General features: G+C 38.2%; 2 protein-coding genes across 5 annotated transcripts in view; one reads left to right on the top strand and one right to left on the bottom strand.

The window, feature by feature from the left end:
* Positions 1–12,580, bottom strand: part of LOC149500618 (waprin-like protein) — a 337,771-nt gene that overhangs the window by 74,974 nt on the left and 250,217 nt on the right. The gene's annotated exons all lie outside the window — the stretch shown is intronic.
* scra (anillin, actin binding protein) overlaps positions 1–12,580 on the top strand; it is a 75,252-nt gene that overhangs the window by 59,338 nt on the left and 3,334 nt on the right. For 3 of the 4 annotated variants that reach the window (XM_089735856.1, XM_089735853.1, XM_089735855.1), the window contains exons 11-19: positions 5,342–5,429; positions 6,185–6,337; positions 6,719–6,871; positions 8,042–8,203; positions 9,540–9,630; positions 9,960–10,106; positions 10,320–10,465; positions 10,756–10,836; positions 11,052–11,219. In XM_089735856.1, coding sequence (XP_089591982.1) covers positions 5,342–5,429; positions 6,185–6,337; positions 6,719–6,871; positions 8,042–8,203; positions 9,540–9,630; positions 9,960–10,106; positions 10,320–10,465; positions 10,756–10,836; positions 11,052–11,219 — 1,189 coding nt within the window. Of the gene's footprint in view, positions 1–5,341; positions 5,434–6,184; positions 6,338–6,718; positions 6,872–8,041; positions 8,204–9,539; positions 9,631–9,959; positions 10,107–10,319; positions 10,466–10,755; positions 10,837–11,051; positions 11,220–12,580 lie in introns of all 4 variants that reach the window. The other variant, XM_089735854.1, reaches the window with a different exon arrangement.

Genomic DNA, 12,580 nt, shown 5'->3' with positions numbered 1-12,580 from the left:
AATCAACAGAATTGCTATCTGTGCTCGTTTTCCCAAAAAAAATCGTATTCGTATGTCTGTTTGTATGAGTGTATGCATAAATTCTCGTTTTATTATATAAAAACAATATTCAAAGACATTTGAGGACCGCTGGCCATATCAAAGTAATATTTAAACGATTATGAATTCGAACAGAATTTTTTTCAAAAAAAGAAAAGAAAAACACGAACTAATCCAATTTAATTTTAAGCCTTCTGTTTTCAGCATTAATAGATTTAAATATTTTTTTTGTCTGTGATAATAAGATTTATGTAAATGCTTATACATTTTTAATAAAAGGTTTTGTACGTGTATAGATATTGTTTTATTCTCATTATTTTGCTGTGTACTTTGGGTACTTTGGGCAGCAGTTGTACGTTCAGTATGCAGATCAGCGAATCAGTTGGGCTGGAAGTGTCAAAATAACAATAAAACTATTGATAAACAATTGACTTTTTTATATACATGACATGTACTTAAGATATATTATATATTTTTTTTAAACTAGTAGTTATAAATAAAAATTCTTAATCAGTACAGAATTATGCAAAAAATTTTTAAACGGCAGTGGATGTAATCGGAACGATAAAATTCTGATGCGGGTAATGACGTCATCGTCGATAAACTGCCGGTATGCGAGAGAGATAGATAAAAGTTTAAAGTAATAATTGCTACGTCATTTTACTATTTGTGTCAAAATTGATTTTACAAAAATATTTACTTTATGTTAAAGTCAAGCCGAGAGAGGTTCAAACACGCAAAATTTGTAAATTTCTTTGCTCGCCTCTGTGCTTACAGTGCCTTTTGTAACGCAGTCGCCACAGCGCCCCTAGGGGCAAACGTACACAAACGTTCCAACTCCATACAAAATTGAGTTAACTTTTACGTTATCGAGCACGTTAAAAAACTCGCACCAAGCACACAGATACACTGTGCATTTAAGCATAATGAGTTTCTCGCCGGATCTTCTCAATGGGTTGCGTTTCCGAGGCGGTGGTAGATTCTGCGAAGCACGCCTCTTGCTAGGGCTAATGTTAGCAACGTCCTCAGGTTAGAGCCCCGTGAGCTCACCTACTCGCCCGGTGAAGCTGGCATAACGCTCGTAAGGTTACCGACTTGGGTAGGAAAAAAAGAGTGCGTTTATCGAAGTTTTATATATTTATTGCCCGAGCAGGCAGACGAGCATACGGCCCACCTGATGGTAAGTGGTTACCGTCGTTCATGGACGTCAGCAATGCCAGGGGCAGAGCCAAGCCCGCTGCCTACCGCTTAATACTCTCCACAAGCCTCGTTTGAAGAAGTCCGTAAACGTTACGAAGTGACCACCGTTGTCTAAATAAATACGTATCTAACACGCGTTTTCACGAGTGACCTCTACGACGAAAGCTTAATGTAGTAGTTGAGTACAGCAAAAGCTCTTTATTCGCGAGGTGTATGTACCGTAAATACGCCGCAAAAATACGGAAACCGTGATTAAGCTAAAGTGCGTTCACAAAGTATATTCGGTTGGATACCTACATAATTGAATACTTTTTATCAATGTGTATGTACCGATTAGATGCGTGAATATAGGATAGTAGTATTTAGCCGCGAATATAGGAATTGGGTCGCATCTCCATAATCCGCGATTAGTGAAAACGCGAATGAAGGAAGCGCGAATTAGGAGTAGGTACCGTACTACTGGAGTTACTGTATTACCATCCTACCTAATTCTGCCGCGAAACGCTTGTGTGTTCAGATTTCAACGATCGAACAGTTTTTTTTTACAATACTATGTAATTTGGACCTTATTGCCATTCAAATATAATCTATACACGGTTAAATGAATAGAATCCTCACATTCGAGTTAATCGTAAAACGACTTGCTGGTAAAAATTCTCGAAGAATTTCGTTACCTATCAAACGCGGTGCTTCTGTAGCCGTAACGCAAACGATAGTGTTGTGCGTGTTAGCTGCTAGGTAATGCTAACTCGAATGATAATTTTAATGGCAATAAAATTATTAAGAGGCGACGCTTTGATATTTTGACTTAAATTCATTCTGCTGTTTCCTCTAATGACACTAGAGCAACCTTTCCCAAAGTGGGCGATGACGCCCCCTTGTGGGCGCTGCAGGCCTAAAGTGGGGCGGTAAGAGACCAAGAAAAAAAAAGGGGGCGTTGTGTAGAGGCTTGGGAGGCAATTTGCAATTTCATCTAGGAGGACTCTTAGACATCGACTGAACTCTCGCTATAGTGGTTTATAAGTAGGTGAAAAAATAGGGGCGCTAAAAAATAATTTATTCGCAAAGGGGGCAGTAGACAAAATAAGTTTGGGAGCACCTGCTCTAGAGCCAGTATTTTAAACGAATGACCACGTTGACACGCTCTCAAGTTTGTTAGCACGCTTTTTTAGCTTATTATTGTGTTTATATCCGTAACGGAATCTGTTACGTATTCGAAATAGGAATTTTTCACAAACATTCAGATGTACTACGACGCGTATCAACGACCAATGAAAATACAATAATTTTATTATATCGGTTTAATATAGTCACCAGAGTTAAGATTACTTTAATTTCCGGTACGGCTGGCAATTTGGCGCGCTTTTTATAGATTTTGAAACAATTTTTATTTTCAATTAATTATGAGATTGAAATAAGGACCTTCTAAAATTGCCAAAACAGTTTTTTTTTTACATACAGTCAATATTTTTTTTTTGCCTAAAGAGATTCAGGGAGACAATGTAGGAGACAACTAAGATATATTTTTAAAGCATTATTTTAAATTAACTGCCATATTATGTCTGAAGGTAAAGTCATAAAATTTCATTTTAAAATGACTGTCTACTACTAATTTCAAATTCAAAAAAATTTAAACAAGCAGTTTCAAATATGCGGTGCCTCTAGAACAAGTGTTGTAATGTGTATATGAGGGTATATTAAAAATAAATGAATAGAAAACGTTGAATCACTTTAATTATAAGCAAAACAAAACTTTATTTGCGTTCAAATGAAACATACATTCGTATAATGAACGGGAGACTGTTGTGCTGATTTAAAAGTACAAATAATAATATGATAGAGAACAACTATGAAATTAACAACATTATTAACAAATGAAGTCGCGTGTGATCGACTTTAAAGCGAATTGCCCTGAATGCCCTGATATGACACGCAAGTTCACTATATTAGATAGATAGATAGAATAGAATAAAGATATAATAGAATAGAATAAAGAATAATTGAATTAAGTCATTAATGTGTATGGTTAACAATAATAGTGTAAATGAATATGTTGAGCTTCATGATCAGACCAATGTAAGTCATTAAAAAAAGGCTTATTTTTGAAAAACTAAACGCTTATTTTTGAAAAATATCATACGGTTCGATTAAGGAACCCCCTCTTAAAGTTGGTTAAACCGAAAATCCTAGCTAATGGATACGTTATAGAAGAACTAAACCTTCATATGAATAGAAATATGATTATCAACGATTTTGCATACTGAACGAAACGACTGAGAAATAACAGCAAAATAGCGGGAATGAAATGAGAAGGCGATCAGTAGATCGAGAGGTGAAAAGTTAATTGGTTAAAGCGACATTTTTGTTACATAGGACAGCAATTTCAAGTTCAAAATTTAAAAAAAAAATTACAACTATAAGCTCCTACAACTATTTCAATAGAGTAAATTTAATTGAAGTTCAATTAAAAACATCGAACTGTTGATGCTAATACCAAATAAAAAGCACCTTTAATAACAAAGATAACTGTCGCGTGTTAAGCGGATTGTCGCTTTGAACAAATAGCCTTTTATCTATCGATATATGTATAAGCTACAGATAATTTTGCGTATACCATCGTTCTTAAGGGATCTCCGTAACTCCTAGTATAAACTAGTATAAAGTTAAGTTAGTCGAGACCCGGTTTCGGAAATTAAATTTCTGCCGCTCTTCTAAAACATAATTAGTAATCTATGCGATTGTTTTTTTTTTTTTTTTTATTTTTTTTTATTGCCTTTGTAGGCAGACGGGCATACGGCCTACCTGATGGTGAGTGATTACCGTCGCCCATGGACTTCAGCAATGCCAGGGGCAGAGCCAAGCCGCTGCCTACCGCTTAATACTCTCCATAAGCCTCGTTTGAAGAAGGACATGTCATAGCGCTCGGGAAACACCGTGGAGGGGAGCTCATTCCATAGCCGGATGGTACGTGGCAAAAAAGATCTCTGGAAACGCACTGTGGATGACCGCAGTGGCTCCAGGTAGTATGGATGAACTCTACTCCGGTGGCGGGCGGTGCGATGGTAAAAACGAGATGCTGGTATCTTCTCGAACAATTCCTCAGAGCACTCCCCATGGAACATACGGTACAAAATACAGAGGGAACCGAAGTCCCTCCGCAGACCCAGAGGCTTGTGAATTTAGATTCAGATTTGAACCTTAAAAAATGAATAACCGAACATAAATTTGGAATGAACTAAACCCGTGAATATATAGACTGAAGAAAGCGGAATTGTCGTAACTTGAAAAAGCCAACTATATTACACCAGAGTCATAAAACTACATCAAAAATTCATAACTCATATTACATTTATTATAGAAATAGAATTTAGAAAATTTGTATGTATTTATATAAACAAAGTTTATCTGATGGATCTTATCTTATACCTTTAAAAGAGCAATTCTTGTATATTAATATATATATATAATCTGAATCTCGGAAACGGCTCCAACGATTTTCATAAAATTTAGTATACAGGGGATTTCGGGGGCGATAAATCGATCTAGCTACGATTTATTTTCAGAAAATGTTGGTTTTATTCGTGTTTTCAATAATCAACTTTATGACTCTTCCCGACGTCTATTGGCGAATAATAATACTATTTTTGCTACTTTAAAGACAACAAGATGGCGTTATAAAAAAAAAAACGATCAAAGCTCGGTTATAATCTAGTGTAATATAAAGTTGGGTTTTTCAAGTTACGACAAATCCGCTTTCTTCCGTCGATATTATTATAAAAAAAGTTTCCATTCAATAATAATTGGTAATCCCATAAACTTTATATAACAGTGAATAAAATTAAAGTTGATAATCAGTTTGCACCATTTCACCACGTAAGAATCGGAAAATTGGACCCAGATAAATTTCGAATGATCATTGTAAGAATCGATCGATTAATAATGATAATCAATTTACCTTGTAATAAGATTTGGGATAATGAAAATATTCTACATTAGAACTCTTGTTACGTATGAAGAACAAACAATTTAAGAATATTATTCAATGAATTTACTGTTTGTGTGAAGAAATGTGTGTATATGAACATTACATTTTCATTTACAGCACAGAAGATGTACAAGAGAAAGAGATTGACAAACTCAATAAATCCGATGATTGGGCTGAAACTTCTTTCGGACGAGACGTGATGAACGTGAGTTGATAAAGTTAATTATATGTAACAAATTATATGTATATTCTTGATTGAATCCAGCCTTTTCTCAAAAAAGTCCACGTAATCCAACCTAAGCTTAGTTCGCAGCGTATTCTGATGATTAAAATCGCTCCACCCATTCTACATTCTTGGGTTGATTTATCTAAATAGATAAAAAGTTCAAAAATATTTTTCCATAATCGATCCTTCGTGATATCCACGGGCTTTGGTAAACACTAAGCATCAGATGAGCCGTAAGCTACTCTGTTGACTTGAACTTAAGTTTTAAATTCTATTTCATTTATCTCCGAATCATAACAACTTCTATATTGTCATCATTCAATAATCTCTATATATAAAAATGAATTGCTGTTCGTTAGTCTCGCTAAAACTCGAGAACGGCTGGACCGATTTGGCTAATTTTGGTCTTGAATTATTTGTGGATGTCCAGGGAAGGTTTAAAAGGTGAAAAAATATAAAAAAGCTCGGAATTATATAAAACAAACAATTTTGTTTTTCCTTTAATGTGTCCCCTTGATGTGTCTTTTATTTATCGATTGAGGCACTATGAAGTCTGCCGGGTCAGCTAGTTTAAAATAATAAATTGGATCACGAAGCAAAACTATCGGGCTCTGAATGTCATTTCAAAATACACGAACGCATGCCTTTTGCAAACAAGATTGTTATTTTAGTTTTCGATGTAATCATTCCGTGTGCTGTGTTCAATGAAACAAATGTAACAATTCCCCATTCAGGTAGTGAAGAAGAATAACACGAGCTACAGAAAGGCAGTCCGACAGAGCGACTCTGAAAGCTCTCAAGGTGCTTGCGACAGTGAGCTAGACGATATGTTAGACGAAGCCTTGGGCGAGGAAGCTGAAGGTCCGACGCCGCCCAAGATGAACAAGGTAACGTGAAATTATCTCACAATTCCACTCGCGTTGAATTTTGTAATTCGGATAGATAATTGACTGGTGGTAGGACCTCTTGTGAGTCCGCGCGGGTAGGTTCCACCACGCTGCCTAATTCTGCCGTGAAGCAGTAATGCGTTTCGGTCTGAAGGGCGGGGCAGCCTTTGTAACTATACTGAGACCTTAGAACTTATATCTCAAGGTGGGTGGCGTATTTACGTTGTAGATGTCTATGGGCTCCAGTAACCACTGAACACCAGGTGGGCTGTGAGCTCGTCCACCCATCTAAGCAATAAAAAATTTAAAAATATGAATTCAAAACGAGCTCAGTTCGCATGGTCAAAGAACATTAAAAATCAACTCTGAACTTTATTACAGCACGGCAGCATGTCCTCGAGCAGTTTCGTTTATCAAGAGAAGTCAAAGTTCACGTCGCCGCTGAAGGCGCAGCCCGGCACGCCGGCGCCCCGACACGACAAGGGCTCCGAACTCGTCCACAGCGTCAGCTTCTATAGGAGGATGCAGAATTCCGTAAGTATTCTTGAGTCAATTAACGAAAAAAAATGTGTTATGTTTAAAGAGAAACAAATGTATAACAATATTATTATGTAGTATTGATTCGTATAGAAAATGAGATATAATACTTTGAAGGTTTGAATGTTTTCTTCAGATTTTGCGTCCATATTACATTCATTAATATTTCATATAGTATACCAGGATTAAATAGAAATAATAACCACAATCTCGGAATAAAACAAAAGCAATAATAATAAAAAAACAAAAACTCAAAATTAACATCAAAATTACCTTAACCTTAAGGCTGGTTTGGATCCAGAGTGCTCAAACATGCACACATGTCCATTTTATCGTGTGCATCCGCATTTATTATTTATTGATTTTATATATGAGTGAATAGACAATTCTATAAGCCGCTTTCGTATATTAACTTAGGATCATATGTAATATAAAAATGACACCGGATTTCAACATCTCAGATTTTTATTTTTATTTTAAGAGATTTTATGACCTGGTAACTAAGACCTTTAAGTCATGTCTTATTTTACTTTATTTTCTTAATTTTATGAAAAATGATAATATGGAGTGAAATGAAATGCAGATGATTAATTTGAGACATTAATCAACTGGGATGAAATTTAATGAAATGAAATGATATGGCATGAAATATAATCGCAGTAAAATGGTGGTCATTTACTGAGAGTTTTTCAGTGGACTTTTAACAGTTAATAAACCACCATTATTACACATTTAAACCTGAAGAAACACTAAATAGACAAAATAAAACAAATCACACAACTTTACCCCTCGCGTTCCCGCCAAAAAGTCCCAACATCTCAGAGTTACTTTATTCTAAACCTACCCTCCTATTTCATATTTGAAATTTGTTGGTCTCAGGTCAATGAATCAAGGTTGAAAAGTGATTTTTTATTACATTGCGTGTTGTTCGAGAAGATCAAGTTTTATTATTATTTATTTGTTTATTTATTTATAACTTCTTATACTAGAAAGTATAAAGGCGGACTTAATGCCATAGACATTCTCTAACAGTCTACCTTAGGGGAGTGCAGAGATGAAGCTAGGTGTAGTGTGAAGGTGATTATTATTGTTGTATTATTATTGTAGGTATTATTATTGTTGTTTTTTTAAATGACGCATTATTAATTATATATTTTTTATTTGCAGTCGTCGACTCCGTCCACTCCGCTTCGTGTAATACGGCACGCGTCCCCGGAGCGCGGGGCGCCGCCCTCCAGCCCCGAGGAGCCCGCCGCGGCCGTCACCGTCAGGCAGCGCATCAAGGAACTGCAGAACGAGATCACCAAGCAACAGACCGTTATATCGCAGGTACCTCGAGACCCTGTTCTTCTCTAACCTATTCTAGTAGTAACCTCGAGGGGTTATTCTAGATCAGTGGTCGGGGAACTTTTTTAATTATTACCCCAAAATATTTTTGTGTAAGTTAACATTACCCCATGGCGAAGAACAAAAAAAAACGAAATCGCTTCTTTTTCGCATCTTTCATATTATAGTCTCCATGATAATTTGAAATCACAACGATTCTAAAGAAGTTTCACTTCTATATATACTCTTTACTCACGAAAGTTTCATTTTTACCCCCCAAAATTTCATTTTACCCCATTTCCATTTACCCCGGTTCCCCGACCGCTGTTCTAAATTCATCGAATTCAGCTCACGGGGCTCAAACCTGAAGACGTTATACTAACCCTAGCGAGAGCAGTGCTTCGCAGAATCTACCACCAGATCGGAAACACGACCCACTGAGAAGATCCGGCGCAAGTCTTATTGTTTGCCGATATGATCTGGTCATCCGTTCATGACGTAAAAAATTCCTAAGTAATAACAGATTTTTTCCTCTGTTATTTCCGTTTAAAAATTTGGTTATCGGGGGGGCCGGGAGTTAAGATTAAGTGCTATAAAACTTGGGGTGATTTTTTTTAATAGATTTAGAACCGACATTTTTTTTCGGACAAACCTTAAATAAGGAGCGCCCTAATATTTAAAACAATGAACATATTATTATGATTCTTTACGTGGAGACATAACTGCGCAAACCGTGTACTGTATGCGCGCGAGTTCATATCCATCGGGGCCAGAGGCGACGCGCGGGGGACAGCTCGCCCCGCCTTCGCCCGCCTCCCCGCATTTGTCTGACGTCGAGTGTTGTCCTTGACGGTTGTGACGCGCGTTAACGATATCGTAAATTTACGCTTATGCTATTGTGTTATTTAACCATGACTACTCCTGGTCCAACAAGTTCAGGTAGAAAAAAACCTACTGAAAAAATATACTTACTGATACCGATTCTGATCTGTTGGTTGGCTTTTCATTTGATAGTGATTGAATTGGAATTAATTTTTTTTTTCTGTATTATAAATAAACAAGTAATTACTTATCACATTTATTTTATTCCATAAATTGCAAAATTACCTTAAGTTACATTAAACCAAATTGACAGTTGTTGACTAAATCGGTAGTTATTATCGACATTGCCATAATTAACTAGGTCACAGCACTACCGCATTCCTCAGGATGGACATGAACTCGCGCGCCTACTGTAGTCGTATTATTCATCGAGCGTTTTGTTGTCAATATGACATCGGATGAGCGCGTGCGTATGTATGCGAATTGAGTACTATAATAACAATTTGATGCTTTTCAGGCGAGTCAAGCTTTGAACCTGTGTGCCGCGACCATAGAGTTCAGCGGCTCCACGGAGCAGGCCGAGGGCGAAAGGCTTCTGCTCCTGGCCAGTGAGTATCGGGACCTGATGGTGCTCCCTTTTTCCGCTACTGCTACTATTAATAATTTTTCTTTATTGCTTAGGTGGGTGGACGAGCTCACAGCCCACCTGGTGTTTAGTGGTTACCAGAGCCCATAGACATCTACAACGTAAATGCGCCAACCACCTTGAGATATAAGTAAGTTCTAAGATCTCAAGTATAGTTACAACGGCTTCCCCACCCTTCAAACCGAAACGCATTACTGCTTCACGGCAGAAATAGGTGGGGCGGTGGTGCCTACCCGCGCGGACTCACAAGAGGTCCTACCAGGTCGATATGTAAGTGCGCGTATGTTGCAGCGCACCGTCGGCAGGCGTGTCTGCACGAGATGCAGCGGCTGCAGGTGGAGGGCGCGGGCCCGGCCGCCGCCGCGGGGCTGGCCTCGCTCTCCGTCGCGGCGCTCAACGTGCCGCTGCGCCGGGACTACGTGCGCCAGCTCAACGCCGGTCCGTACTGAGTGCGGTCTTGTAGCCGACTCTTCTATACTAATATATAATTGAATATGCAATTTCGAAAAGGGCACATGTCGCATATTTTGTCAAATACGTTTTTTCATATACATTTTTTCTGGAAATCTGAAAATCATGGGTAATAAGATTGATGAAATCTTTCAGAAGAAAATTTTTTGATCTATTCATGATTAAAATGAAACGTTACAGATGGCGCTGTCGGGCATCACGCCGTGTGTCTGCTGAAATGTCGGGACAGAGTTCTGGCGACCAGCATGCAGCAAACTAAACCAACAAACAACACTATACATTTCCCCGATGAAATCAAAATGCTCGGACTCTCTAGTGATTTTAAGGTAAGTGATTTAATAGTAGCCGGTGGACGCTGGAAACTCATTGGGGAGTTTATACATACTTATTGCGTAACGATTGACGAGCTCACGGCCTCTTTGATCAAAAGTGTGTTAAATGACCTCATGTATCGAGTCGGGCGTATAATGGATTTTGTATCCTGTGAAGACCAGATAAAACCTCACTGGTTTTCAAATCTAAGTCTTAGTCAATAAAATTCACACTAATCCTATATCGCAGAAAATCTTAGCCAAACTCAATACGAGTTCTAAATAAGTAACATTTATTTTTGCAGGTGACAGTGGAAGTTTATTTATTGCAAGCCTCCAAGGAAATGTTGCCACACGATGTCAAATATCATATTTTCAACAAAAAGGTAATTTTTTATTTATTACCCTTGTAGGCAGACGAGCATACGGCCCACCTGATGGTGAGTGATTACCATCGCCCATGGACTTCAGCAATGCCAGGGACAGAGCCAAGCCGCTGCCTACATTAAATTAATATTAATAAATCAACATTAAATTAATTTATTTTAACTTGAAACCTACGTGTGTCAGCTTAAGTTGAATATGATTTGTTGATTTCCAGTCGAGTTCAAAGCTCTTAACGCCCAAGTCGAAAGTGTCTGAGCTGAAAGCGCCCCGCGTGCAGAGTCCGGGCGGGCCGCACACTGTCCGCACGCCGCAGTTCCAGCTGCACGGCTACTGCATCTTCGCGCTGCAGCAGGCCTCCAGGACCAGCTTCACTTTGAATAAGGTCACTTATAATAATAATAAATATTCTGAGATTATATTTTATCCCATATCGTCTCATCTCATTTCATTTCATTTCACTCCATAATATCATTTTTCATAAAAATATGAATATAAATTAAAATAAGACATGGCTTAAAGGTCTTAGATACCAGGTCATAAAATCCCTTAAAAAAAATTACTAACAATCACGCCACGCTAACTGGTCCCGTGCTAAGTTCGTAACGAACTTGTGTTACAGGTACCAGATAACGGAAATAAATGTAAGATTTTTATTATACACATACATATATTTAATATACATCCATAACCATGGAAAAGACATTTATATTTATCATACAAATATCCTCCCTTGGCGGGATTCGAACCCGCGACCCCCTTGTGTAGTGAACATGTCACTTACCACCACACCAGACGGCCGTTAAAGGTCATTTAGTACTCTTACTGAAAATAACCTAAATCAGGCAGTCTCTCAACATTACATTCTCCATACTACCTGGAGCCGCTGCGGTCATCCACAGTGCGTTTCCAGAGGGCTTTCTTGCCACGTACCATCCGGCTATGGAATGAGCTCCCCTCCACGGTGTTTCCCGAGCGCTATGACATGTCCTTCTTCAAACGAGGCTTGTGGAGAGTTTTAAGCGGTAGGCGGCGGCTTGGCTCTGCCCCTCTGGCATTGCTGAAGTCCATGGGCGACCGTAACCACTCACCATCAGTTGGGCCGTATGCTCGTCTGCCTACAAGGGCAATAAAAAAAAAACATTGACGGACATCTTTTTATGGTAGGTAGCGGCTTGGATGGTAGGTAACGGCTTGGCTCTGCCCCTGGCATTGCTGACGTCCAAGAGCGACGGTGACCACTTACCATCAGGCCATATGCTTGTCTGCCTACAAAGGCAATAAAATAAAATAAAGTATGTATTTTGAATCAATTACCTTGAGACAGTAAGTGTTGACTGGTAATATAAATCGTCACGTAATTATAAAGCGTACCTGATATGCGACTCTCCTCTCTTTTTTAAAATGAATCCTTTTTTTTAAATAATAAATAAATAAAAATGAACCAGTCAGTCAAACCAGTAATGGATTTTAAACTTCAACATCATTCTTTCTCCCAAAAAATAATGTACTGCGAATATTGAATTTAACTCGACTGGCTATTATATTATATACACACATGATGATATCACAGATTAGTATCAAATGAGTTTCTCGCCGGATCTTCTCAGCGGGTCGCGATTCCGATCCGGTAGTAGATTCATTCGTGAAGCTGCTCTTGAGTTGTTAGGTCAGCTGTTACGTATCGTTTGGAGGCGCACGGGTAGCTGTTAACAAATCCCACCCTTCTTGACTGAGCATTTGCTC

Source organism: Bombyx mandarina, chromosome 20 (genome assembly GCF_030267445.1).
Source record: "Bombyx mandarina strain Sakado chromosome 20, ASM3026744v2".
In the NCBI taxonomy this organism is placed as follows: domain Eukaryota; kingdom Metazoa; phylum Arthropoda; class Insecta; order Lepidoptera; family Bombycidae; genus Bombyx; species Bombyx mandarina.
Note: the sequence above shows the minus strand (reverse complement) of the source record. Positions and strands in the feature narration are given on the sequence as shown.